Source organism: Carassius carassius, chromosome 27 (genome assembly GCF_963082965.1).
Source record: "Carassius carassius chromosome 27, fCarCar2.1, whole genome shotgun sequence".
Taxonomy (NCBI): Eukaryota; Metazoa; Chordata; class Actinopteri; order Cypriniformes; family Cyprinidae; genus Carassius; species Carassius carassius.
In genome coordinates, this window is record NC_081781.1 from 20,724,940 (window position 1) to 20,752,367 (window position 27,428).

The 27,428-nt window shown below is 38.8% G+C and overlaps 3 protein-coding genes across 3 annotated transcripts in view; all 3 read right to left on the minus strand.

Moving 5' to 3' along the window:
- Window positions 1–6,118, minus strand: part of prrc2c (proline-rich coiled-coil 2C) — a 43,923-nt gene extending 37,805 nt beyond the window's left edge. The window contains exon 1 of the mRNA XM_059513106.1: window positions 5,695–6,118. The gene's annotated coding sequence lies outside the window, so the exon portion shown is untranslated. The remainder of the gene's footprint in view (window positions 1–5,694) is intronic.
- Window positions 6,119–9,014: 2,896 nt separating this feature from the next.
- Window positions 9,015–21,719, minus strand: LOC132106986 (flavin-containing monooxygenase 5-like). Its single transcript, XM_059513108.1, has 7 exons — window positions 21,529–21,719; window positions 21,181–21,369; window positions 20,914–21,079; window positions 11,193–11,335; window positions 10,647–10,863; window positions 10,131–10,559; window positions 9,015–9,606 (listed from the first exon to the last, which is right to left on the minus strand). The coding sequence occupies exons 1-7, from the start codon at window positions 21,658–21,660 to the stop codon at window positions 9,182–9,184; spliced, it is 1,701 nt and encodes a 566-aa protein (XP_059369091.1). The 5' UTR covers window positions 21,661–21,719; the 3' UTR covers window positions 9,015–9,181.
- A 1,383-nt stretch (window positions 21,720–23,102) lies between these two features.
- On the minus strand, window positions 23,103–27,023 carry fmo5 (flavin containing dimethylaniline monoxygenase 5). Its single transcript, XM_059513109.1, has 8 exons — window positions 26,571–27,023; window positions 26,224–26,412; window positions 25,959–26,124; window positions 25,669–25,811; window positions 25,366–25,565; window positions 24,843–25,198; window positions 24,484–24,556; window positions 23,103–24,373 (listed from the first exon to the last, which is right to left on the minus strand). Exons 1-8 carry the CDS (start codon window positions 26,700–26,702, stop codon window positions 23,944–23,946), a joined length of 1,689 nt encoding a protein of 562 aa, XP_059369092.1. The 5' UTR covers window positions 26,703–27,023; the 3' UTR covers window positions 23,103–23,943.
- Between the last annotated feature and the right edge of the window lie 405 nt (window positions 27,024–27,428).

Sequence of the window (27,428 nt, forward strand, 5' to 3'; positions counted from 1 at the left end):
GATTGGCTGTAATGCTCAGACAACTGGCAAAATAGTAAAACCAGCATGACAAAGAATTGTTATAAAATCGTGATATATATATACATATATATGATATTTAATTTTTTTTCATATTGCCCACCCCACCTACCAACAATTAAAATTTTTATTTTTTTGTAGTTTGAGTACAAGATAAACTTATTAGAATGAGTACACTATCATTTATGGGCTTAAAAACAAGATGCAAGCAATCAGAATATTTTATCTGGTGGGGAGTGCCCAATGTAAACATGAAACATATGCTATTACCTGTATTGTACTGTGGTACAGTTATGGAGGCCTTCATAATAAAGAGGTCAACTGCCTGCTCTGCCAATAGATAGAAATGGCACTATAGTATGCAGTGTTTAATAAACAGCTGTTTTACTAAATTCTGTTGAGGTTAAATTCAGTGCTGTCATGTATTATGATGCGTACCATGACTTTGCTGGTGATAGACAGCCCTAATAGTTATTATTGTGTAAACATTCATTTATTGAGTACTGATGAACTTGATTGAGATGGATTTGAGATTTCAATTAAAGATCTTTATTCTTTCAACCCCAAATTCCAGCAACCAATCAAGCCTGCAATATATAGTTCTAATCAGAAAAATAAAATTGTTATAGAACATTTCAATTTCACAGAAATAATATACAAAAGTTTGCGCATGCTGTATGTATTGCATCATATTTGACACATCAGGCTTTTATGGCCTATACAGTATGATACAATGAGAATGTGTAGCACCTTAATTTATTCAGGCCATCCTTAAAAATATTTTGGTTTGCAGTAACAGTAATTTTTTATTTTTTTTAAAAGGGTCGGTAGGTCGGTCTATATTTTTTTTTAAAGTTTCAATGTAAAAAAAAAAAGGAAATTTTTGGCGATATTGATGACGCAAGTATGAATTTAAACAAATTAGCATATCGTGACGTCACTGACTGTGTCTTCAACCCGTGCCTTCGGGCGCATAATTGCAAACCTCATTTTGATGCAGGCTATATAGACCACAAACAAATTACAATCTTTGTCAAAAACATGTTTATTGCATGATTTTCAGGTGAGAAGAAAACAAATGAGGTACTGTTATACTGTTTTACTTGCATCCACCACCAGGTATTAATGCAACCTACAAATGAGAGACCGTTTACTTTGGGTTGTCACTTTTTGATTTGAGTAACAAGTGTTCATTGAATCGATTGTAAAATCAATTTTGCATGTCTAAATAAGTTCTATACGGCAAATAACACCAAATATAGGTAAATCCACGGACAACAGGCAGGACGAATGTAAAGACCAATAATTCTGATGATTTATTGGCATGAAGTTACGTGCACAATGACAAACAGGAGTGCAACATTTTCGAAAAATAATAAGCAGAGTGGACTGCCATAATGCAAAACATTTACTGCAGGCTTCAACATGGCTGTGTTTTAGGGCTGTAGCTATCGAATATTTTAGTAATCGTGTATTCTACCAAAAATTCCATCGATTAATCGAGTAATCGGATAAAATGTGTTTTTGCTTAATTAAAGTGCAATATTAATTATGCAAGAGAAAAGACTCCTGGGTCTCTTAAAATGAACAACTAAGTTTCCTTTTTTTAGAAAAAAAATATTTTTATTTTTTAAATGCATAGAATGCAATGCATACATCAAAAATAAACATTTAATTATTACCCATTGTTTCTCTGTCTGTACTTGTACTGTGAACAATGACAATAAAGTTGACAGATGAATTAAGTGCATTTAAGTGCCATTCAGTTGGGGTTTTAAATAAAGCATTTTCTGAGATGCACATTAATCATTAAACACAAAACATTAATTTAATTTATCTTTTAATTATTGAAAATTAACTTAACTTTTTGGTAAACAAAGGGGATTTGCTATAAAAAAATAAAAGATGGAAGAAATGTTGTGTGATTAAACCTTAAAAAAAAAAATGTTAGATTTTTTTTTAGGCTATGTACATTCTGCTGAACAATAGTCTTTAACCGGACTTTTATTTTGACGGGTTGACGTACCTTTACAGTTCTGTTTATGTGATGTGATGCTAGTTTTACTCAAATCAAACGGTCAAATGCTCATGAAGTGACTGTCAGAGCAGTTCTGGAGATGTTGTTCATGTGTTCACGTCTTTATTTAGTGAGACAGCAGACGCTGAAATTACCGCGAGCGTCATGCGCTCTTCGTGTGTGTAAAATAGACGAAGACGTGCTTCTGCGCCATTCATTAACAGAGACACGCAGAACACGCAGGACTGTTCCGGCTTAATATTTACAGATATTAGTCCATATCGTGATTTGATGTAAGTGCAATGACCTATTTTTGATTAATTCATTCAAAATTTGGCAAATTCCGTGCCATTCCGCATTAAACTGTAAAATCCGTTTTTATGACTGGATTCCGCGATTCCCTCCACGTTTTCTGCATCGCGAAAATCATAGGGCCCTAGTTGTGGTATGCCAGCTCTATCTTGCAATGGACACACGCCACGACCTTCTCTTTACGTTTGCCCGCGCCCTCAAATCAAAACACTGCTGACTCCTTGCATTATGCGATTTCGGGGGCAGCGCTTGTGTATCCTTCCGCTTTGTGGGTGACAAACGCGTTGTGTCACATTAAAAAAAATCATTGCGAAAGAACCTGACGTGAGATTTAAAATAAATTAAAAGAGGCTTCGAGGCATCGTTTCAGCCCTAGTGTGTTTACGATTAGAAATGTCAACAACAACAACAAAAATCACATAGGCGATTTTAGGGCTGTCAAAAAAAATCGAATAAAATAAAATAATGTAAAATAAAAATCCATATTCTGAATTTTAGGTGTGCATTAAGGAAGCTGCATTAGGAGCCCCGGTACTTCACAGTCCGTGTTCCATTCCATCTCACTGCGCGCACAGCTGTGTCTACACAACTTTCAAAGGCAGACGAGCTCGACACGCAGTAGCTGCCGTCTTATCTTTCACCTCGTGTAAAAAATGCCCGCACGCGGATGATGAAAAGGACATAATGCAAACAGTGTGCGGACGGCCAAAGTATACTTGATCTTTATTAGTGGCGCACGAGATGCGATGACGATGTATGTGGCATCGCATTATAAGGTTATGTTAGCCTATACAGTTGAAGCCGTTCACACAGAACACATTTTCTAGAGGGACACCGTTGGACTCGCGTCTCGCACAAGAGAGCCGCAGGTTTAGAAAGACATGTAAAATTTATTTAATTTTCTAAAAAGATCGAGACTTTATGTTGGGTTTTTGTTCCCCATCTCACTGCATCTCATGTTTTTAAATGAAAAAAAATGTATCCTGTGTAACTGGTTTTCCGCCCTTTTTTTTATTTAACAATGCATGCATACATGACGCTGTTTTGTTTATAGGTCTTTAAGCAACTTCATTAATAATAATTGGTTCATAAAAATTATTTTAAATATTATGTTGTTTTTTTCACAGTCATGTATTCTAATGCTTTGAATAAACGTGCAGAAATATTTTGCTCGAAGCGCTATCTTGAGGCTTCAGAAGAGAAGCAAAAAGCTTTTCTTCACCCCAACTGAAATTATGCATTTTAAATTCGAATACAATCATGTTTAAGTAAAAAAATTTGAATTTAGTTTTTCAGCTATTTTGACAACCCTAGGCAATTCTAGTCTGAATCTGTATCTGTATGCATGAGACTGTCTGAATACCGGCAGAATTCACATTTCTGTTGTAAAAAGATAAACACTGTGCAGAAGTATTATTTGCTGTTATGCGTGTGTCGGAAGCTGCAGTTGCTGTGACGCGTGTCCCAAAAAAAAATAAATAAAAAAAACTGGACGCGCTAAAAAAAAAAAAAAAAACCTGGACGTGCTCCGAGAAAAGGTCGGAATCAATTTCCTATTTTCGTTTTCGAAACTTGTGTTGGTTGGTCCGATCGATTCGTGCAATAGATTTTCGAACATAAAGTGACAGTCGACACAGACACGGTTTTAGACTAGACGGGAGAAGGGATGGGAAAAGATCAGAACTTCGTGCCAAGTTAAAGTGGTGTCAAGCTGTTTTAATGAATTTTTTAGATGTATTATGGTGTCCGAACCCGTATGACTTTGAACACTGACCGCGAACATTTAGTTTACTGCAGCCGCCGCCATCATTACCATGCGAGAACCGTTGACTCCGACAGTGAATGAGAGTATGAGACGAAGCGAACGCACAGGCAGTGTGACATCCGTGTAAACATAGATGACGTCACGGGTTTTTTTTTTTATTAAGGAAGATGGCCTTCGATTGTATGTAGGCCTAGGAAATGTATATATTTACAATCCTTAAATATAATTAATATTATTTTATTGCATTTGTATTAGTTGTTTGAAGAGTAAAAAAAAATTGGTCTGTCTTAACACAAATTTACAATCGGCAAGTCAGTCGGACTAAAAGCAAAAAATAAATAAATTTAGCCGGCCCTAAATTGACAGGGTTGGTCGGGTTACGGCAAACAAGAATATTTTTAAGGATGGCCTCAGAGGCCCAAACTGAGCAAATATATGCACTTTAGTGCAGATTCTATGATTTATATATCCAAAAATTAAGATAAAATCCTAACAGCTTGTATATCAAGGTTTTTTTTTTAGCAGTAGAGCAGACTATTTACATTAAATGCATAGAAATATCAGTTGTCACTCTATACCCCTCATTAATATGTATCATCAAGAGGATTAGGTTTTATGATCAAAGCTCTGTAGTTTTAATGGTTTAGACAAAACAATGTAATTCACTGATGATTGAGACAAAAATAATAATCTTAAATGATTAAAGCTCTGTAGTTTTAATGGTTTAGACAAAACAATGTAATGCAATTCACTGATGATTGAGACAAAAAAAAATCATCTAAAATGATCAAAGCTCTGTAGTTTTAATGGTTTAGATAAAACGATGTAATGCAATTCACTGATGATTGAGACAAACAAAAAAATCTACTAAAATGTATTTTTCTTGCCAAGCTTGTATAAACTATCAATCTGTGGGCGGTAAGCAAAAGATAATGCACAACCGGGTTTTTACCATGTTTATAATTTTAGATGCTTTAGTTTCACGAATCAAAAACGAAACCGTAGAATTTACAGGATTAAACCACAACATGAGCATAAATTTGTTGTGTGTGTTCATTTGCATGCACTGATTTTAATGTTTTGTTTGATGTACTTGAAAAAGTCATGTGAGCCATCACCTTTGGCTAACCTACCTCTGCACCACCAAAAAAACAGGACACCGGGGAACTACTACCTTCCTTCACCTCGAACTTGCCTTTCAGATTTAAAATGCAAGAATATAACCATCGGTTTGAAGTCGTGTGGATGCATCAAACAAACCAAAGAATTCTCTAAAACAGCCCCAATAGTATTTTACCGGCAAAATGAGTCATTTATCAAAAATGGCTGTTCAATGTGAGGTGGCCTCCAAACCCCCCATTCACCCCAAATTCTGCCTCAGGCTATCCGGATATTATCTTTCAGCAAAGTATAAACTAAACCTGCCCATATTAATACCGACCTATGTGAGAGAAAAGAAAACTGGGTTTGGTTGCGTGATTTGTCGTTGCTCATGGCAGTGCTAACATTAGCCAGACTGAGTCTTTTCTTCTAAGAGCAACAGCAGGAGCAGCACTCTTGACTAGCCGTTAACATAACTTACCTATCTCCGCCGGTCCTGTCTCTCTCTTCAAGTATATCGTTTATCCCGTCCAGAAGGTCTGTGCCCTGGGCCTTTGTATTGTGTGGTTGAGCGTGTGTGTGTGTGTGTGTGTGTGAGAGAGAGAGAGAGCGAGGCCGGCTGTGGATTACAAAAGCTCGTGCTATGCTAGTCCCAGCTAGCCGAGCGGTTAGCGACCCACAAAAATCTCCTCCACAAAAGAGAAAGGAGCGTTTATGTCCCTCTCTCTGTCGTTTTCTTTCTCTGTGTGTGTTTCTGGTCGCGCCGCCGGTGTGAGGGGAGCAATAACGGGCGGTTGGCGGTTTCTCGTGCGCTCGAGAGAGGGCCCCGCTCGCGCCGCGGCCTGTCGCACAATCAAAGATGGCAGCGCGCCAATCCACGAGAGCCTGACGTCACCGCGTACAGGCGTTCCAGCGGCTGAGGAAGCGTCTATAACATGTGAGACAGCAGATGGCGCCCTTTATACCTTTTGAATAGAACTTGACTGCCCTATTTTGTTTTTTTTTATTAGAAAATAAGTATACAAATGTGTAGGCTACAAAAAAGTACCAGGGTGTACATAGCAATCATTCATTGATCAAAAATTCGAATATATATATATATATATATATATATATATATATATATATATATATATATATATTACTGAAATGAACTTTCCCATGACTTTCTAATTTATTGAAATGCACCTGTATGTCAAAATTATTCATCTTGATATCTGTTTACCTTCTTATATCATTTTTTCATTCAACAGTCATGGCCAAAAATAAAGCCACCCTTGGTAAATATAATCAAAGAAGGCTGTGAAAATTAATCTGCATTGTTAATCCTTTTGATCTTTTATAAAAATGAAATTCACAAAAATCGAACCTTTCATTGGATAATAATAATTTAAAATGGGGAGAAATATCATTATGAAATAAATGTTTTTCTCTAATACACACTGGCCTTTTTGAATCCTTCATTTGCTAGTTTAACAGGTCTAAATTTTCTCCTATAATGCCTGATGAGGTTAGAGAACACCTGAAAAGTGATCAGAGACCATTCCTTCATCCAGAATCACTCCAGACCCTTTATATTCCCAGCTCCATGTTGGTGCTTCTCCTCTTCAGTTCACTCCTCTCATTTTCTATAAGGTTCAGGTCAGAGGACTGGAATGGCTATAGCAGAAGCTTGGTTTTGTGCTCAGTGACCCATTTTTGTGTTTTTGAGGTTTGTGTTTGGATTATTGTATGGTTGGAAGATCTACATGGTCCATTATAAGATTTCTAACAGAGTCAGTCATTCACAGATTTTTTTTATCTGTTGGTATTTCATAGAATCCATGATGCCATGTATCTAAACAAGATGTCCAGGACCTCCAGCAGAAATATAAACCCACAACATATACAGCAGTATATTTCATTGTACACATGGGGTACTTTTGATCCCTGTGTTCACCAAACCCATCTTGAGTGTTTGCTGCTAAAAAGCTCATATAGTTTAATTTGACTATAGAAGGCAGTCCCATTTGAAGTTCCAGTCATGTCTGATAACTGAATATGCTGGAGTTTGTTTTTGGATGAGCTAGGAAAATCTTTCAATACCCATGGCTAAAGTGAACTTGAGCAAGGCACTGAACCCCCAGTTGCTCCCCGGGTGCTGGATCTACAGCTGCCCACTGCTGTGGGTGTATGTTCACTTATCGCTGTGTGTGTGCATTTGGATGGGTTAAAAGCAGAGCACCAATTCTGAGTATGGGTTACCATACTTGGCAAATGTCATGGCTTTCACAGACTTTTTTTTTTTAGTTGGTTTTTCTGAACCCGAGACTCAGCTGTGGTCTTTTGAGAGTCTTTAGCCACTCAAACTCTCCTCCTCACCGTGCATCAGGACAATATAGACACATGTCCTCTTCCAGGCAGTTTTGTAACATTTTCTGTTGATTGGAAAATTCTTGGAAATTCTTAATTATTGTCCTGATGGTGGAAATGAAAATTTTCATTGCTCTAACACTATTATTAAAGCCGCTTCATTAATTTGTGAAGCTCAATTATCTTTTGCTGCACATCAGAAATATATTCTTTGGTTTTTCTCAGTGTGATGAATGATTAAGGGAATTTGGGCTTTGTTTTCCCTCTTCTTTAAATTTCTGTGAAACAGGAAGCCATGGCCGGATAATTTCATTTTCATAATCACCCTGGACTGCTCAAAATTGAAAATTTGAATGAGAATATACTTCAGAAATATTTTACTGGTGACAATAATTGTGTCCAATGTGTATTTGAGAAAAATTTTCATTTCATAATGATATTTCCCCCCATTTTAAAATCTTTATATCCAATGGAAATTTAGATCTTTGTGATTTTTTTTTTTAATAAAAGATCAAAAGGATTAACAATGCAGATTAATTTTCACAGCCTCATTTGATCATATTTACCAAGGGTGGCGATATTTTTGGCCATGACTGTATGTATAATTTTTATGAATACCCCAAGCTTTAGTTTTTAAATTATTTGTCCACAAAAAACTTTTATGAGTAGATGGTTCAGCTATTATAATATATCTCTCATAACATATATTTCAAGAAATAGTTTCCCCACCAAACCGATGACTTTATTTCTTCTGTGGAGCACAAAAGTTTAGCAGAATGATGACGCTGCTTTTTGCAATAAATCCAGGGCATTTTCAGCTTAAAAACGCATCATAAAAGTCAGCAGGGTTTGCTTAGATGGTTTGTGAGAATTTTTACTTTGTTTCCCAAGAAAAATGTAGCTTGGTAACTACTCGTTTGGACATGAGAGAAGTAAAGCTCCTAATAGCGACCTAATAACTTTTATAGCCTATCCTTGCTTATCCACAAGAAATGTGCTGTCATGTGCCAATTTACAGCAATAAACGTAAACTTGCACACCTCACGTTTTTTAGGCTTACTACACTGCAACATACAATAAAAATCATTTACAATGAGATGCACTTGCCTGTGAGCTCAGTAAACTAAACGTTGTTCCACGAAAATGTACTGTTATTTTTATTGACTTATTTTTCTCATTGATACTACAACCGAGAGGGTAATTTCTTAATACTACAGTAACATTTTGATATTACTTAAGTTGGAACAAATTGAGTATACTCAATAGTTAAAATCACTTCTGTAGCAGTGAATAGGTATATTTATACTTTTTTTATTTAATGCTCAGAAAGTTAAAAATACTGTATATGTACTAAAATTACTGTATTTTTTACATTTCTAAAATGCAGTAATAGCTGGAATCTATAATGCACTCAATACAAAGAATAAAATAGTTCGATAGTGGATGATTGAACTAAACATAAAATCACTTTTATAATAAAATGTGTGTTTAAAATGTTAAGGCACATGCTGATAAATCAAAATGTAAGAATTTCACACACTACTTTTTTTTTGTCATTGTTACAGTTTAGCCTAGTTGACTTGTGCTTTAGATTTTATACAACTGATTCATATAGATCACTGTCTGGTCAGTGGCCATGGTATAAAAGCCCTGATCTTGTCCAGGAGTAATGAAGGGTCTCCTATGAGTGTGTGCAGACTGGCTCTGCTGTAATACAGAGCAGAGAGCAGCACTGCAACAGACACCGAGAATACGAGTGAAAGAGAGGAGCGCTGAGACTGCGGCTCTGGTGTGCAGCGTGTTCTCAGGGGCTCATTGACTCGATCCCACTGAGACAGGATGGCCTGACGAGCACCGTCCCATCGTCCCGGTCCGTGAAGACGAAACTGGTATGGGGTGCAAGGCCCAAAGATGACGTTCAGAGCCAGTCTAGGGTCTGTCAGGAGCAACTTCAGGATAGAAGGACGGACACTCACTTCTTTAGCCAACTCATCCATGTAGGGGATGTAGTCCACCTGGATGGTGTGTCTCTGGGCAGTGAAGATATCACAGCTTTGTTACATACAAACACTGTATACTTATGAACATTAATGATGCTCTTACATGTTTATGTTTCACTTAAAGATAAATGTTTTTAAGGGTAATGTCATGAAAAAAATATAAAGGGTTTTATTTACATTATAAACAAGGGTTTGATGTATTATGTAAATAAACTGTATCTGCAAAACTCAAAACTTCCAAACTAAGAAGACCAAAATATGCTGAAAGAACATCGAAGATGTCTTAAGCTTCAGTAGCATTCGTCTAAATCTACAGATAAAAGGGTAAATGTTTTGTAATAAACATTTTGTCATATTGTAACGGTTTAATTACCATCTTTAATAAAATTATAATGTACAGGATTGCAGGTGGACATCTCATATTTCTCTGCATACACTCATAAAATAAAAGTTTCAAAAGGTGGGTTTCACAACAGTGCCACAGAAAAACCATTTAGGGTTTCCTCAAAGAACCTTTAAGTCAACAGTTCTTAAAATAAAATGTTTTTCTTAGTGTGAAAAACATCTATTTCCTCTATAGAACCTTTTGCTAGAACCTTTATTTTTTTAGCATATAGGAGGTCAGCGTCATGTTTGATACCTTTAAAAACACGAGTGGCCCAGCGCGCCTGCATCTCAGAGATGGGCATAATGGCTCCCAGAGGCTGGATCAGACCAATCACGGCTAAAGTTGGCCGCTCCAGTCCTGGGGGATATATGTATTTGTACAGGGATACTTTGTTCTTTGATACAGGAATTACATGGGTTGACAGGAAGGGGAATGAGAAAGTGTAGCCCGTGGCAAACACCACCAGATCAATGTCATTTTCAACAGTGCCATCCTCAAACACCACACTTGATCCACGAAACTCTTGAATATTTGGCCTGACTGAGACGGTACCGGAGAGGATGCGGTTTGGTAAGTCATCATTGACCATGGGATGTTGGCTGAAAACTCTGCCAGATAAAAAAAAAAAAACACACACACAAAACAGCACTATACAACACGATATAATACTGAAGAGAAAATGCTTCATTTAACTCCAGTGTTCACAGTATCTGTGTGCAGGCTGCAGCCCATAGAGCTTGTGGTCAAATCGTTTATTGAGTTGTTTCTCTCCTAGTTTGTTAAGAAATCCAGGTGGCAGACATCCAAGAAACAACATTAGCCCTCTGTTATTAAACATCATATCGAAAGGAACACCTTTTTCTCCTACACGATTCAATATCCAAGATCCCTTTCGGTTGCTCAGATAAACCTGAAATATAACAAACAATTCAAATGCTTTTTTCTGGTAATTTTGTGACCCTTTAAAAGTCCCTGTTCACTGCAGTGTATGTAAAACCACCATCAAATTATCTCTTTTTGTGTTTCACAGTGAAAAGAAATTGTAACATCATGGAAAATCATGAAGGTAAGAAAAGAAAGAGATTCATTTTTTGGAGTGATCATTTATTTAAAGAAAAAAAAAATATATATATATATATAAAACAATGTAATTGGTGTAATGTAATATTGATAAAATATGTTATGTGGAATAATAATTCATACACTATAATTATTTATTCTGTTTTTGTTTCATATCACCTGTTTGGCCATTCTGCTCAGCTCCACAGCAATATCTCCTCCAGAGTTCCCAATACCAATCACAACTACCCTCTTCCCTCGCCATTCTTCAGGGTTTTTGTAGTCACGACTGTGGAAGAATTTTCCCCTAAATGTATCTATTCCTAAATAAAGGATTTTAAACAGGTAGTCACTATAACATGGAAACACATATGACTATTGCATCTGTTACGTTCCCCCTTTTTTTTGGTCTAAGGGGTTTCAAGGGGAGTAACAAGTGTTGTAACAAATATATAAATGTGAGAAAACTCCTTTCCATCTATCCCAGTTCTAAATACCTCTCACGGAGTTAGATCCAGAAGGCTACACAACACCCTTTTGATTCACACAAACAAAAGAAAACTGAAGAAAAATACGCTTACTAAACGTTTCTTTTATTTAAATAAAAAGTATCCAAATATTTATAAAGCAAACAAATGATCAACAAACAAACAAAACAAGTTTAAATAACCAAATCGTCAGGAGAGGGCCAGGCCAAAATAACAAACAAAACAAGGGATTTCTAAAGTTTAAACCCAGATAAATTACCTAACAAAAGAAAAGAAAAATAAAGACAGTCATCTTACCTCTCTCCCTGACTAACAATACATAAACAGGAGAAAAGTTTAGGGATGGATAATCCAAATAAATTGGCGCCCGTCTCCCTACACGGTTTAAACATTCAAACTCACACAGTCTAAATGCTTGTACTCAGACAACAGGTTTCACCACATAAGTTCTCTTTTCAACAACAGTTCACACAACTCTGTCTGGGATAGATGGAGAGGGATTCCTCTCGATCACAGTCTCTTTGCTGCTTTATAAACGCTGCCAGCAGAAAAGCCACGCTCCTGCTAATTAAGATCAGCTCCAGATGATTTGGAGTGCTGCATGAAAGAGAGAGAGAGAGATAAAAGAAAAAGTGAACACATTCACCAGCACAATACAACGGCAAGTCTACGTCACAGGACGTAACACCCCCACCGTTAAGATTATAAATTACAATAGTCAGTTATATAATAAACAAGACACCAATTCACTCACATTACTGGAGAAAAAAAAAGTAGTAGTCACAAATTAAACCATTTATGACCTAGACAACGCATCCGCAACAACATTTTCGGAACCTTTTTTATAACGGATGTCAAGATTAAACTCTTGTACTGTGAGAGACCATCGCATAAGCCGTTGACTTGCATTGGACATGCGCTCAAGAAAAATTAACGGGTTATGGTCAGTGTACACTACTATTGGCTCAACACTACCACCTAGGTACACTTCAAAGTGCTGTAGTGCCATCAACATTGATAGCGCCTCCTTCTCAATAACACTATAGTTCTGCTGACACTTTGAGAACTTCTTAGAAAAGAATGAAACCGGATGCTCTATACCGAAACTGTCTTCCTGCAACAGGACCGCACCAGCTCCTGTAGCAGAGGCATCAACTTCTAGCATAAACGGGGCATCAAATTTAGGGGCTTTGAGTATCGGAGCACTACAGAGTAAGTCTTTTGCTGCATTAAAAGCATACTCAAAACTGGGTGTCCAGATGAACCTCTTTGTAGTACTTAGCAGATCAGTTAGTGGTGAGACAATGGAGGAAAAGTTTGGGCAGAAAGCACGATAATACCCACACATCCCAAGGAACCTGCGCAATTCATGTTTGTTAGAAGGAATCTTGTACTCTAGGATAGCTGCAACTTTAGCCTCGACAGGCTTCACCATTCCCTGCCCCACTTGCTTACCCAAGTAGCTGATCATTGCTTTTGCAAACTCGCATTTGGCAAGGTTCAAGGTCAATGAGGCATCAGCAAAACACTGAAAAACATTCTCAAGGGTAGAAAGATGTTCCGTCCAGGTATGTGAATGGACAACCACGTCATCCAAATACACTTCACAGTTTTTCACACCTGCCAACACATTATTCATTAAACGTTGGAATGTGGCGGGAGCATTTCGCATCCCAAAAGCTAAGACTGAATACTGTAGAAAATTGTCTGGAGTGACAAAAGCTGAGATTTCTGATGCACGTGGAGTTAAAGGCACCTGCCAGTATCCTTTCAGGAGGTCTAGCTTCGTTACAAACGTTGCACTACCCACCCGGTCTACACAATCTTCCATTCTAGGAAGCGGGAAGGAATCAGCTTTAGTTATGGTATTGACTTTACGGAAGTCAGTGCAGAAGCGATAGGTGGAGTCCGGTTTTGGCACAAGGAGGCAGGGCGAACTCCAGGGACTTTGACTAGGCACAGCGAATCCATTCTGCAGCATATACTCCACTTCAGCCTTCATTATGTTACGCTTTTGGGGATTGACTCTATAAGGATGCTGTTTGATCGGGGATGCATTTCCAACATCAATGTCATGGGAACACATTGCAGTTTTACCAGGTACATCTGAGAACAGATTAGGGTATTTATGCAGTAAATCAGTCAATTCCTTAGCTTGACTTTCACCAAGATGAGCATGGTAACTCTTGAGGTTATGTAGAATAGCAGAGTTCTGTAACCGTGTGGAAGAAATTTGCACTTCTCTGCTACACAATCCGTCTTCTTCCATGGTATAGTTAGTAACCAAAGCAGCAGTGACGGTTGGCACTTTTGCCGTCTCACAGTTCATTTTATCTGTAGGTTTATCACATTTTATTTCACTTTCATATTGTGCAGTCACATACCTTTTCAGCATGTTGATGTGGCACAAACGGCTTTTACGTCTACGGTCAGGTGTATCAATGACGTAATTTGTGTCACTCACTTTCTTCTTGACAATGTAGGGACCACTAAACTTCGCCTGAAACACAGAACCAGGAGTGGGTAGCAAAGCTAGAACCGAATCACCAGGCTGGAAAGATCTTTTAACAGACTTCTGGTCAAAACGTGCTTTCATCTTGCCTTGTGCTGTTTCAAGGTGTTTTACTGCCACTTCACGAACACTCTGAAGTCTCTGGCGGAGCGACTGGACATAGTCAGGGATAGCTACTGGTGTTGGGTGTTCAGTCAACAGCTGCTCGCTCAACAGTTTTAATGGTCCACGCACCACATGACCGAAGACAAGTTCAGCTGGACTATATCCTAGAGACTCTTGTACCGTCTCTCTCACGGCGAACAGAAGAAATGGGAGACCCTCATTCCAATCTTTTCCAGTCTCAACACAGTAGCTGCGCAGCATTGTTTTAAGAGTTTGATGGAACCTCTCAATCGCACCTTGTGACTCTGGGTGGTAAGCACTAGATAATTGATGATTTATGTCAAGCTCCTTCAGAATCTGTTCAAACATTCTTGATGTAAAATTTGTACCCCGGTCTGTCTGGATTACTTTTGGGAGACCGAAAGTGGAGCAGAACTTGATCAGCTCTTTCACAACTGCTTTGGCTTTCAGGTTGCATAATGGAACTGCTTCAGGAAAGCGTGTTGCAGCACACATAATAGTCAACATGTATTGATGTCCTGCCTTGGACTTGGGTAATGGGCCCACACAATCGATGATCAGTCGTTCAAATGGCTCACACATCACAGGGATTGGCGTAAGAGGAGCAACAGGAACTTGTTGGTTTGGTTTTCCTGCAAGTTGGCAAACTTTGCAAGTTTTACAAAAGGTAGATACAGCAGACTTTATACCAGGCCAGTAAAAGTATCTTGAAACTCTATAATAGGTCTTTGTTACACCTAGATGACCGGACATTACATGTTCATGAGCCAGCTTTAATACATGTGTTCGATAGCCAGAAGGCAAAACTATTTGCTGCACCAACTGACAGTTCTCATCATCTTCATCTGGTTTCCATCTACGCATCAGCAGTCCATGATCCCAGAAATACATTACCCCAGAATTAGGCATTTGCCTGAGATTTGTAGCTTTAACACACTTAGCCAGCGTTGGGTCCTCTCTCTGTGCTGCTATCAAATGTTCTCGACTCACTTTTAAGGGAATTTTTAACTCCGAACTGGGATCAGGCGTAATCTCAGACTCTGTAGTCAGCGTATACTCACATGGGGTAATGTCAGGGACAAGAAAGGAATCAGCAAGATCCACCACCTCTTTGAATTTTTGTGCTTGTGCACGGGTCACTGCGCATGCAGGGAATGCTGAAGGATACAAGGTAACAAGATTAGACTGCTCCTTGACACTTGGCGTATATGACACAATTGGAGAGGGAAAAACTTCACCACCTGCTAAATCATTCCCAATGATTAAGTCAATACCTTCTACCGGTAACTGTTTGCGGACACCCAGCCTAACAGCTCCACTGACAAGACCTGACTTTAAGTGAACCGTATGCAAAGGTACATTAGCACAACACATCTCAATACCTCGCACCAACACATCACATCCTGTGTACGTGTCAGCAGAAAATGGTAAACTATGCTCGAGAATGAAGGATTGCGAAGCTCCAGTATCTCTAAGCATAACTACTGGCTTAAACTCCGCATCAGGAAATATAGAAACCATGCCTTCTAGGAGAAATGGCTGGTAACTTTCTACATCAGCTGGGCTTAATTTTTGTAAGGTCTGAGCAAGTGCTACACTTTTAGTTTTCAAACCCTTCTGCTTCCACTGGTGACAGTCCGCAATCAAATGTTCAGGGCTTAGACAGTAAAAACATTCTCGTCTTTCACTATTTGCAGGTTTAAATTTACGAGCACCTTTCATGAAATTTTCAATTCTAGCAGGGCGGGTTACATGAGGCATTGCATTCAGCGTATCGACTGCATATGGCATGGCAAATTTTGGCTGCCGTGCTGCAGCAAAAACAGTACGATGCGTTAATACAAACTCGTCAGCCAAAACGGCAGTGTTAGACAAGCAAGCAACTTTTTGTTCATTCAAATGAACCACCACGTTCTCTGGCACACCATTCTTAAAGTCTTCTAGCATGATTAACTCTTTCAACTGTTCCAGAGTTGTTACCTTGCTAGAAAGACACCACTTATCAAAGAGGATTTTTTTCTCCCTTGCAAACTCGACGTAAGACTGCCTGGCTGTTTTCCCATGTCTCCGAAACTTTTGCCGGTATGCTTCAGGGACAAGTTCATATGCACGTAAAACCGCTGCCTTAATTAGATCATAGTCGAGAGAAGATTCGATTGGCAGAGCAGAACAGACCTCCTGTGCTTTTCCACTGAGGCTACATTGCAATAATAGGGCCCACATCTCTTTTGGCCAGCCTAACTTTCCTGCAACTCGCTCAAATGTGACAAAATAGGAATCTACTTCCGCTTCTCTGAACGGTGGTACTAGTTTAATATATCTACTGGGGTCAAACGGAACTGTAGTAGACACATGGCTATCCCCCTGAGACAAATAACTAGTTGCTGTCAATGAAGGAGAGGAAATTGAAGTGCTGGTACGCAGAAAAGGGGTTGGTTGTAGAGCAGCACGCTGAGCTTCTAAAGCCAACTTTTGCAACTTAATATCCCTTTCAGTCTCTGCTTCAACGGTTCTCAATTTAATCATCTGAGCTTCACACTCTTGCTTCTTTATTTCCAGCTCTAACTCCTTTAACCTCAGTGTTAACCTAGGGTCTTGAAAAGCAATAGCCTCAGTTTCAGGTTGACCTAAACTACCCACCTCTTTAATTGCTGTGGCTTCAAGTTTTTCTACCACCTCACTATTATCACTCGGTCTCGGCAAGATTCCATCGCTTACCAATTTGTCATACAACTCTTCTTTAATGACTTGTTTGGTAGCTTCTTTGATAATGACGATGTTAAAAAATTCTGCTATCTGAATAAGATCTTTCTTTCTACAGCGATTAAAGACTTCAATAGATGGCGCAAGAGTAAACGAGACCAGATCAAATTCCATTTTAAAATCCCCTAACACACTTTCCTCTTTCACCCAAGGAAGAAAACAGCCAGCAATCAAGAAAAGAAAAAATAGTACTCACAAAAGTAGAATTGCTTGAAAACAAGTAACAAATCCACAATATTAGTAAGGACGAGCCAATTTTCACGGGGAAAAATTAGTAGTACTTTGAAGAAAAAAAAAAAGACAGATAATACAATGCAATGGACGAGCCCCCAATTGTTACGTTCCCCCTTTTTTTTGGTCTAAGGGGTTTCAAGGGGAGTAACAAGTGTTGTAACAAATATATAAATGTGAGAAAACTCCTTTCCATCTATCCCAGTTCTAAATACCTCTCACGGAGTTAGATCCAGAAGGCTACACAACACCCTTTTGATTCACACAAACAAAAGAAAACTGAAGAAAAATACGCTTACTAAACGTTTCTTTTATTTAAATAAAAAGTATCCAAATATTTATAAAGCAAACAAATGATCAACAAACAAACAAAACAAGTTTAAATAACCAAATCGTCAGGAGAGGGCCAGGCCAAAATAACAAACAAAACAAGGGATTTCTAAAGTTTAAACCCAGATAAATTACCTAACAAAAGAAAAGAAAAATAAAGACAGTCATCTTACCTCTCTCCCTGACTAACAATACATAAACAGGAGAAAAGTTTAGGGATGGATAATCCAAATAAATTGGCGCCCGTCTCCCTACACGGTTTAAACATTCAAACTCACACAGTCTAAATGCTTGTACTCAGACAACAGGTTTCACCACATAAGTTCTCTTTTCAACAACAGTTCACACAACTCTGTCTGGGATAGATGGAGAGGGATTCCTCTCGATCACAGTCTCTTTGCTGCTTTATAAACGCTGCCAGCAGAAAAGCCACGCTCCTGCTAATTAAGATCAGCTGCAGATGATTTGGAGTGCTGCATGAAAGAGAGAGAGAGAGATAAAAGAAAAAGTGAACACATTCACCAGCACAATACAACGGCAAGTCTACGTCACAGGACGTAACACATCCATGAAACTCTGCTGCCTCTACTGATTCTACAATGTAACAGTCATAAAGACCATCACTGTCTGGGACAATCAGAAGCCGTGGATGATAGGGGAGGTCTACAGACTCCTGAAGACGTGGAACACTACCTCCAGAGCTGGAGATGAGGTGGGCCAGAGGACAGCTAGGGCCAACCTATCCCGCGGCATCAGAGAGGCTAAGAGACAGTACACCTGGAGGATGGCCCATTGATTGAGCGACAGCAGAGACACTCAGAGCCTGTGGCAGGGGATACAGACCATTACGGACTACAAGCCCCCACCGTGGACCTGTGACAGCACCATCTCCCTGCTGAATGCCTTCTTCGCTTGCTTTGAGGAGCAAAACAGCACCACTGCACAGACGTCTCCACCTCCTCCTTGCGACCAGTTGATGATGCTGTCCCTCGGACAGCATGAGGAGATCCCTCAGCAGAATCAACACATGCAAAGCTCCAGGTCCTGACAACATTCCTGGGTGTGTACTGAGATACTGTGCAGTGGAACTCACTGATGTCTTCACAGACATTTTTAATATCTCACTAAGTTAGGCTGTTGTCCCCACATGTTTCAAAGCTACCACCATCATTCCAGTCCCGAAGAAGCCATCTCCATCCTGCTTCAATGACTACCATCCAGTTGCCCTGACTCCTATTCTCATGAAGTGCTTTGAACGGCTAGTTATGCACCATATCAAATCTCCCCCCTCCCTGGACCCCTTCCAGTTTGCATATCTGTCCAACTGCTTGACTGATGACGCCATCACCACTGCCATCCACTCAGCACTCACACATCTAGAGATAAAAAAAATCATATGTCAGAATGCTGTTCATAGACTTCAGTTCAGCATTCAAAACATTCATCCCTCAACAGCTCATTCACAAACTGATTTAGCTGTGGCTCAACACTTCGCTGTGTAACTAGCTGTTGGACTTTCTGACTGGAAGACCTCAGGCAGTACGGGTCGGCAGTAACACATCCAGCATCATCACACTGAACACTGGGGCCACCCAAGGATGTGTGCTTGAGCCCCCTCCTCTTCAGTCTCCTGACACATGACTGCACACTGTCACACAACTCCAACCTCTTTATTAAGTTTGCAGATGACATGACTGTGGTGGGTCTCATTAGCAACAGAGATGAGACAAACTACAGGAGTGAGGTGAGTCGCCTCGCCGGGTGGTGCAGTGACAACAATTTATCTCTGAATGTGGAGAAGATGAAGGAGATTGTTGTTGACTTCTGGAGAGTGAACACTCAACATGTTCCTCTTACCATCAATGATGTGACTGTGGAGAGAGTGAGCAGCACCAAGTTCCTGGGTGTGCACATCACAGAGGACCTCTCCTGGACTGACATCACTGGAGCACTGGCCAAGAAAGCACAGCAGCGTCTCTACTTCCTCCGAAAAACTGAGAAGAGCCAGAGCCCCAGCCTCCATCATGTGCACCTTCTATAGAGGCACCATCGAGAGCATTCTGACGAGCTGCATCACTGTGTAGTACGGTGCCTGCAATGTGTTCTGCCAGAAGACCCTTCAATGCAGATCTTTGGTGTCTCTCTCCCCTCCTTCAGAACATTTATGGAACCCGTCTCACCCCCAAGGTGATCCCTGAGTCTCCAGACCAGGACCAACAGACTGAAGTACAGCTTCATTCATCAGGCAGTCAGGAAGCTGAACTCCCTCCAGACCTTGCCCCCCCTTCCCTCTTTTTCCCCAGTCACCACTGAACTCTGAACTCCCTCCCCTCTTTTTGCAACCCCCCACGTCCCACATCCCCCATCCCCAGGTCCTTCCACTACCCAGCTCCCACTAACAAACTGTGACCTCACCAGACACTTTGTGCAGCATTGGTCTGCTCACTACCTTATTCAACTACGTCTTTAGTCAGTTTAAATAAAGAACTGCTCTCTGAGCTTTTTGTCACTTTAATCAGACAGCTCTTTTGCACTACAAATCTTTTTATCTGCACTGTTTGTTTACTTCACTGGTTTACACTAAATCTGCCATGTGCCTTGTGCTGCTTTATTTCACTTTATTTTTATTTTGTAATTTTTTTGACGCCCTTATTTGTATAGTTGTATTTTATATTTAATCTGTATCTAGCTATATTTTTACTCAACTGTTAGTGCTATCTGTATGCACCCAGGCTCGCAATTTCAATTCTCTGCATGTATGACATGTACATGTGGAAGAATTGACAATAAAGCAGACTTGACTTGACTTGATCTCAAGAGTTGTCATGATTGAAATCCAGTTATATGCAATGTAGCATTTAATATATAACTTTTTATAATAACTTTAGTGTCTCATTGCATATGCATATTGAACATGAAACAACATAAAAACAACATATAAACAAAGTTTGGGAGGCGCATGTTTAGACAATCAATCAATTACCACCAGATAGAAACATTCAGATAATCAAATTAATAACACAATATGAGGTATATATACAGCTGACTCATCCCTCCACCATATCAGTTTTTCCCTCTCAATTATTATTATCCCAGATAAGGATGAGGAGTATTCTGGGTTTGGGCTAAATCGCAAGCTCGGATCCCTCCCCTCAGATAGCATGCCAAATATGCATACTCTTCGCTTTATCTGATTATATGTAAGTGAGAACTCATGAACTGAAGTTGAATCATTCTTTGCAAGCCCTGTAAACTTACTAATTATAAATAATATTTCTATTCAATGTTAAAATTACTTAACGTTAAAAGGATTTTATCACTTACTGTACAGCAGAGTTGTGATAAAGCCTAATGACTCTTGTACACCAAAAGTTTACTGTGAGTGTTTGGCCTTTGTTGACATAATGCTTTTGCACTTTGCACATTTGCTTGGTCATCACATGAACTGCACCTGGAAAGTCATGCAGAGGGAGATGAGGGTGACAGTGGTGTCCCGTGCAAACCATCACAGCATCAAACACATTCTTCTCTCTCTGACCATCTTTGGACTCTGTTTCTACATCCCACTGTCCAGAGTGAGGAAAGTCTGGCCTTGGTGTAACATAAAGAACTTTTGTCTAGGAAACACAAAACATGAACTTGTGAATTCTCGAAATACAGTACTGTATATTCATAAATTTACTGTTTCAATATGTCATTAAAACTTTTCAGTTCTGACCTGGAAGCGGATGTGCCGTTTGAGCTGGAAGTGGTCAGCGTACATGCGGAAGTAGTCCATGATGAGGGAGTTGTGCATGTAGTTTGGGAAGTGGGCAGGGATCGGGAAGTCACTGAAACACATCATCTCCTTTGAAGTGTTGATAATCAAAGAGTGGTAAATGCTAGCACGATCTGGATCTGGGTTTTCCTAAGATGGAAAGAAATGAAGAAAATTGGATCAGTTTCTATGAGCATGTTTGTTTATTACTTCTCTGCAACTATCTGTGCCTCAGGGATCAGTGGTTGGTCCCTTTTTTTTCTTCACATCCACAACTTCAGTGGACCCAATCATATAGAGATATCTCACCTTAAACCTCCATAGTCCTCCAATGTCATCACTAGTCTCAAAACACACTGGCTCCAGATTTTCATCCAGGCAGCATTTGATACAGGCCAGCCCAGAAGTTCCTCCTCCAATCACAGCAACACGTTTAGCCATGACGATCCAAAACAGTCAGACTTTAGGCAGATGCAGGAAGTAGAAATAAATTATGATATTTACACTTGTTTCAAAGCTTTCTATACAGTATGTCATACATCTAAACTGTGGTAGAGAATATGTTATATGATTTTACCTCCTAGACCAAAGCTGTGAAATACTCTATAAAACTATTTAACTGGTGCTAGAGAGAGTGAAAAAAATAAAAATATATAAAAATAAATTTTTATTTTATATATATATATATATGCCTGCCCTGACCTTTGCCTATTTTATGGGTTACTCTTTTTCCTCTGCCTTGGATTACTATTTCTTACTGTTGTTTCGACCCTGCCTGACTATGTTTTGCTAAAATGAAGCCTACATTTGGATTCATCACTTGTTGCCATGCTTCCATGTTACAGTTGTGTATTTAAATTAGGTCTGACCGGCTTTACTGACTAGATGCTCATTAAATTTCACGTGATGCAGCCCTAATTTAAATATATGTGTTATTACACATTTTTTTTATGATTTAGTTGCAGTTTAGGACTTTTAAATTGTATTAACTTTAAACATAATATTGAATAACAGTTCAAATTATAATCTTTACATGTGATTTACTATGTTAGTCAACACATCAAGATAAGTACTTAATTGAAGCATGACAAAAGCATATGAAAAATACTGTTTATCAAACATAATGATTTGAAGTAAAACTTTTAATTTGATGAATTTATTTAAATGTACTCTAAGTACACTGCCTTTTATTTATTAATATTATATTACCTGCAAGTACTGTTTTCTAAATATACTTTTAAGATTTTAAGTACATTTGCACATTCAATACAATTAATTTATCTTCTTTTTTACAAGGGAACCTAAGCATAAAACATAGTGGTCCATTATTGTTCCTAATCCTTTGTGTATTCATTACACAGTAGATAGTATAGGCCTCCAATTCTTGCATGCATATGGCCCTGTTGCATCATCACTAGTGTATCCTATGTCAAAATGTAAAGTGAAAGCGACCTGCTAAACACTGACAGTTGCTTCCGAATTTCATCTTCCACAACATACAGCCTCTTCAACTATTGGCATGAAATAACAGATCATTGTTTAACAAAAAACTTTGTAATTAAATATTAACTGGACATTAACTACTTAAACAGTGTTATTAGTGTCAATAAAATGTTTGTGGCATTGTATCTTACCAAGTGCGAAGCAGCGAGTGAATAAATTTAATTTGTTCAGTTCAGAGTAATGGGAAAATTTCACCACAGTTAGGGTTGTAAAAGAGGCAGGGATTCAATTATTTATAACCCTATCTGGTCAATGTTCAACTAGATGTTGACATAGTTTTAGATATTAAGCTCTAGTTTAATCACCACACAGTCCTGTTAATCATATGAAACAACACATAGCCACAGAAACACAGAAGTGTTAGCCAGGATGCATGGCACAAATGTATACGTTTTTGTTTATTAGTTTTGATTTCATATTACAGAGCTCCTCTACATGATGAAAATTTATATTTCTATGTTTTACTTGTAAAAGTTTTTGAGGGAAGACAATTGCATTGAAATATTTTTCCCTACCATCTCATACTTTTTCTATCACCATGTCCCCTTGTAGTTTCTTTATTCTAGTTAATATTAAAATGTGTTACAGTTCATATTGCTCTGCATACTGGATCTCACACAGTGCACTTTATACAGGCAGCAATAACATCTCAACAGTGTACTGATAAGAGCAGTAAACACACAATAAACATAACATCAAAATAAGATAACTTTTTTGAAACACAACAAAAGACTATTAGAACGGATTTAAAAGTTACTTTAAAACTTTCAATTTGACATAAAAGTGCACTATTTTAAACAATCATCAAAGTCTACTTTAAGTAAACAAGTTGCCTTTCATTTCATTGATATTTATCTACGAGTACATATATATTTAGAGAAAATTAACTTGCTAAAAAGACTTGCTAAAAACTGCTTAAGTTGAAAGTGGTGCATAATTATAGTTTTAACACAACGACCATCAGTTTGTTGCTAGTGAATTAAAATCACACACTTATATTAAAATGATTACATACACATTACAGGCAAATATAATCAGTTATTTCACAATCAAATGAAATGCTCATTATACACAAACTGTGTTATAAATGATAAGGCACTTGCTGATAAATATCAATATCAAGCATATGCATTGTCAATTAAGACATTTTCATGATGTTGACAATGTTTTACCACAACGGAAAGACATTTCTTCAGATGTCTTTTGACTCCTATAGCATGATCACTGTCTGGTCAGTGGCCATGGTATAAAAGCCCTGATCTTGTCCAGGAGTAATGAAGGGTCTCCTATGAGTGTGTGCAGACTGGCTCTGCTGTAATACAGAGCAGAGAGCAGCACTGCAACAGACACCGAGAATACGAGTGAAAGAGAGGAGCGCTGAGACTGCGGCTCTGGTGTGCAGCGTGTTCTCAGGGGCTCATTGACTCGATCCCACTGAGACAGGATGGCCTGACGAGCACCGTCCCATCGTCCAGGTCCATAAAGACGAAATTGGTATGGGGTGCAGGGCCCAAAGATGACGTTCAGAGCCAATCTAGGGTCTGTCAGGAGCAACTTCAGGATAGAAGGACGGACACTCACTTCTTTAGCCAACTCATCCATGTAGGGGATGTAGTCCACCTGGATGGTGTGTCTCTGGGCAGCCACATACCTGCATGAGAACACGATTAAGATCAAGATCCACTGAAAATATGTACTTTTAACTGTAGAAATTGTGTAAGTGCTGTCTTGTATAGCCTTTTTAAATCAAGTGTGGAGAACCTTCGAGCCATTGCATCCGCTTTTGCTTTAATGTCCTTAATCATTCCAGTCATTGGAGGCAGTTTGCACAGACCTAAGTGAGAATATCACAGCTCAAGTACAAAAACACTATACTTAATGCACTGCAATATTCATATAGGTCATGTACAAGTACTACAGAATACTGTCACACTATAACTTTCAGAACTCAAAACCAGTCCAAACTGATGATGATGAAAAACCAAGCTATTCTCTGAAATTCTTTGTTTAATTCTACAATTGTAAAACCCTAACGATAAACTGGTTTACAGCATTCTGGTGAAAATATACATTAGGAACACCCTGTATTTTTCTGTGAAGGTCAGCGTCATGTTTGATACCTTTAAAAACACGAGTGGCCCAGCGCGCCTGCATCTCAGAGATGGGCATAATGGCTCCCAGAGGCTGGATCAGACCAATCACTGCTAAAGTTGGCCGCTCCAGTCCTGGGGGATATATGTATTTGTACAGGGATACTTTGTTCTTTGATACAGGAATTACATGGGTTGACAGGAAGGGGAATGAGAAAGTGTAGCCTGTGGCAAACACCACCAGATCAATGTCATCTTCAACAGTGCCATCCTCAAACACCACACTTGATCCACGAAACTCTTGCACGTTCGGCTTGACTGAGACGGTACCGGAGAGGATGCGGTTTGGTAAGTCATCATTGACCATGGGATGTTGGCTGAAAACTCTGCGGAAAAACAATAAACATTATATAATGTAATTAATTGCAGCAAAAAAGCTTTCATGGATTCGGTCTTGTTCTTCTTGCATAAAGATGACCTCCTCATGCTTAAGTACCAACACTAAGAATGACCAACATCATCAGAGTCTTATTTCTTCTAGTGTTCATAGTACCTGTGTGCAGGCTGCAGCCCATAGAGCTTGTGGTTGAACCGTTTATTGAGTTGTTTCTCTCCAAAATTGTTGATAAATCCAACAGGCAACATTTGAATAAGCCAATTACTCATTCTGTTATTCAACAACATATCTGATGGAACACCTTTTTCTCCTACACGATTTAGTATCCAAGATCCCCTTCGGGTGCTCAGATAAACCTGGAATTAAAGTAAAAGAAATAATGTGGAAAACAGAGGCTTCAGTAGGAGTAAAATAATTAATACACTGTAATTTTTTTATTCTGTTTTTGTTTCATATCACCTGTTTGGCCATTCTGCTCAGCTCCACAGCAATATCTCCTCCAGAGTTCCCAATACCAATCACAACTACCCTCTTCCCTCGCCATTCTTCAGGGTTTTTGTAGTCACGACTATGGAAGAATTTTCCCTTAAACGTGTTTATTCCTAAAGAAAGGATTTGAATGAGGCTTCAAACTGGTTTGAATGACTGTTGTACACCAAAGCTTACTTTGATTGTTTGGTCTTTATTGACATAGTGTTTTTGCACTTTGCACATACACTCTGTTTGCTAAGTCATCATATGTACTGCACCTGGAAAGTCATGTAGAGGGAGATGAGGGTGAGAGTGGTGTCCAGTGCAAACCATCACAGCATCAAACACATGCTTCTCTCTCTGACCATCTTTAGACTCGGTCTCTACATCCCACTGTCCAGAGTGAGAGAAGTCTGGCCTTGGTGTTATATTAAGGACTTTTGTCTGGGAAACACAAAACATGAACTTGTGGATCTTTGAAAACAGTATAGTACATTAAAACTTCAGAGTTTTAATGTGTCTTCAAAACCTTTCAGTTCTGACCTGGAAGCGGATGTGCCGTTTGAGCTGAAAGTGGTCAGCGTACATGCGGAAGTAGTCCATGATGAGGGAGTTGTGCATGTAGTTTGGGAAGTGGGCAGGGATCGGGAAGTCACTGAAACACATCATCTCCTTTGAAGTGTTGATAATCAAAGAGTGGTAAATGCTAGCACGATCTGGATCTGGGTTTTCCTAAGATGGAAAGAAATGAAGAAAATTGGATCAGTTTCTAGGAGCATGTTTGTTTATTACTTCTCTGCAACTATCTGTGCCTCAGGGATCAGTGGTTGGCCCCTTTTTTTCTTCACATCCACAACTTCAGTGGACCCAATCATATAGAGATTTCTCACCTTAAACCTCCATAGTCCTCCAATGTCATCACTAGTCTCAAAACACACTGGCTCCAGACCTTCATCCAGGCAGCATTTGATGCAGGCCAGCCCAGAAGTTCCTCCTCCAATCACAGCAACACGTTTAGCCATGACGATCCACAATATTCAGTCTTAAGACAGCCAGAGATGATAGAAAAATCTGAATTAAAGGAATAGTTTATCAAAAAATGGTTATCAATTATGAACAGCCAGAAGTTCCAAACCCATGATTTTCAGTCTATTATGGAACTTTGTCATCTTTTCAGAAGCATGAAAATATCCACCAGTGTCATGTCCATTATATTTCAAATTATGCACGTTTTTATAGCTTTCTGTGGCGGAAATGACATTTTATTACACACAACAACATTTCTGCATAATTTAACAAACTGAAATTGATGCAGAGAAAATATTCTGTTCACACGTGACATTTTCCTTTTATATATCAAGCTGTATACATGCAGGTATGTGGTAACATGCCAACTTGATCTTCTTAACTGGTTGGACTGCATCTACATTTCCCATCCCTGTGTTTAATACTTTAAAAATGAAAAAGCCATGCATATTACATAACTTGTTCTGTATATCATCTCAAATAAATTCACATTTATTTGATGCTGCCTTGGTAAAAGACGTGTTAAAGCGCCTCCAAGAAAATGACAAAGACCACCAGAAAGACGGCCATAAATCGGGGAGAGACACGTGTATTCCAGCGGATTAATTCATGCTGTTCATTAAAAAAGAGTGACCACGAGACAATTTTGGTTTTTTTCGCGTTGCGAGAGCAGAATACAAATTAAAAAGCGAAGAAAAGAAGAAGAAAAGAAGAAGAAAAGA

Excerpts from the sequence above, each read along its gene's own strand:
- LOC132106986 (XM_059513108.1), bottom strand. The coding sequence starts at position 21,660 with ATGGCTAAACGTGTTGCTGTGATTGGAGGAGGAACTTCTGGGCTGGCC. Across the intron at positions 11,336-20,913 it reads CCCTCTGCATGACTTTCCAG|GAATAGATACATTTAGGGGA; the intron begins GTGCAGTTCATG and ends TCCTTTATTTAG. Across the intron at positions 10,864-11,192 it reads TGAGCAGAATGGCCAAACAG|GTTTATCTGAGCAACCGAAA; the intron begins GTGATATGAAAC and ends GTTATATTTCAG.
- fmo5 (XM_059513109.1), bottom strand. The coding sequence starts at position 26,702 with ATGGCTAAACGTGTTGCTGTGATTGGAGGAGGAACTTCTGGGCTGGCC. Across the intron at positions 26,125-26,223 it reads AACGGCACATCCGCTTCCAG|ACAAAAGTCCTTAATATAAC; the intron begins GTCAGAACTGAA and ends TGTGTTTCCCAG. Across the intron at positions 24,557-24,842 it reads GGCCACTCGTGTTTTTAAAG|GTCTGTGCAAACTGCCTCCA; the intron begins GTATCAAACATG and ends ATTCTCACTTAG.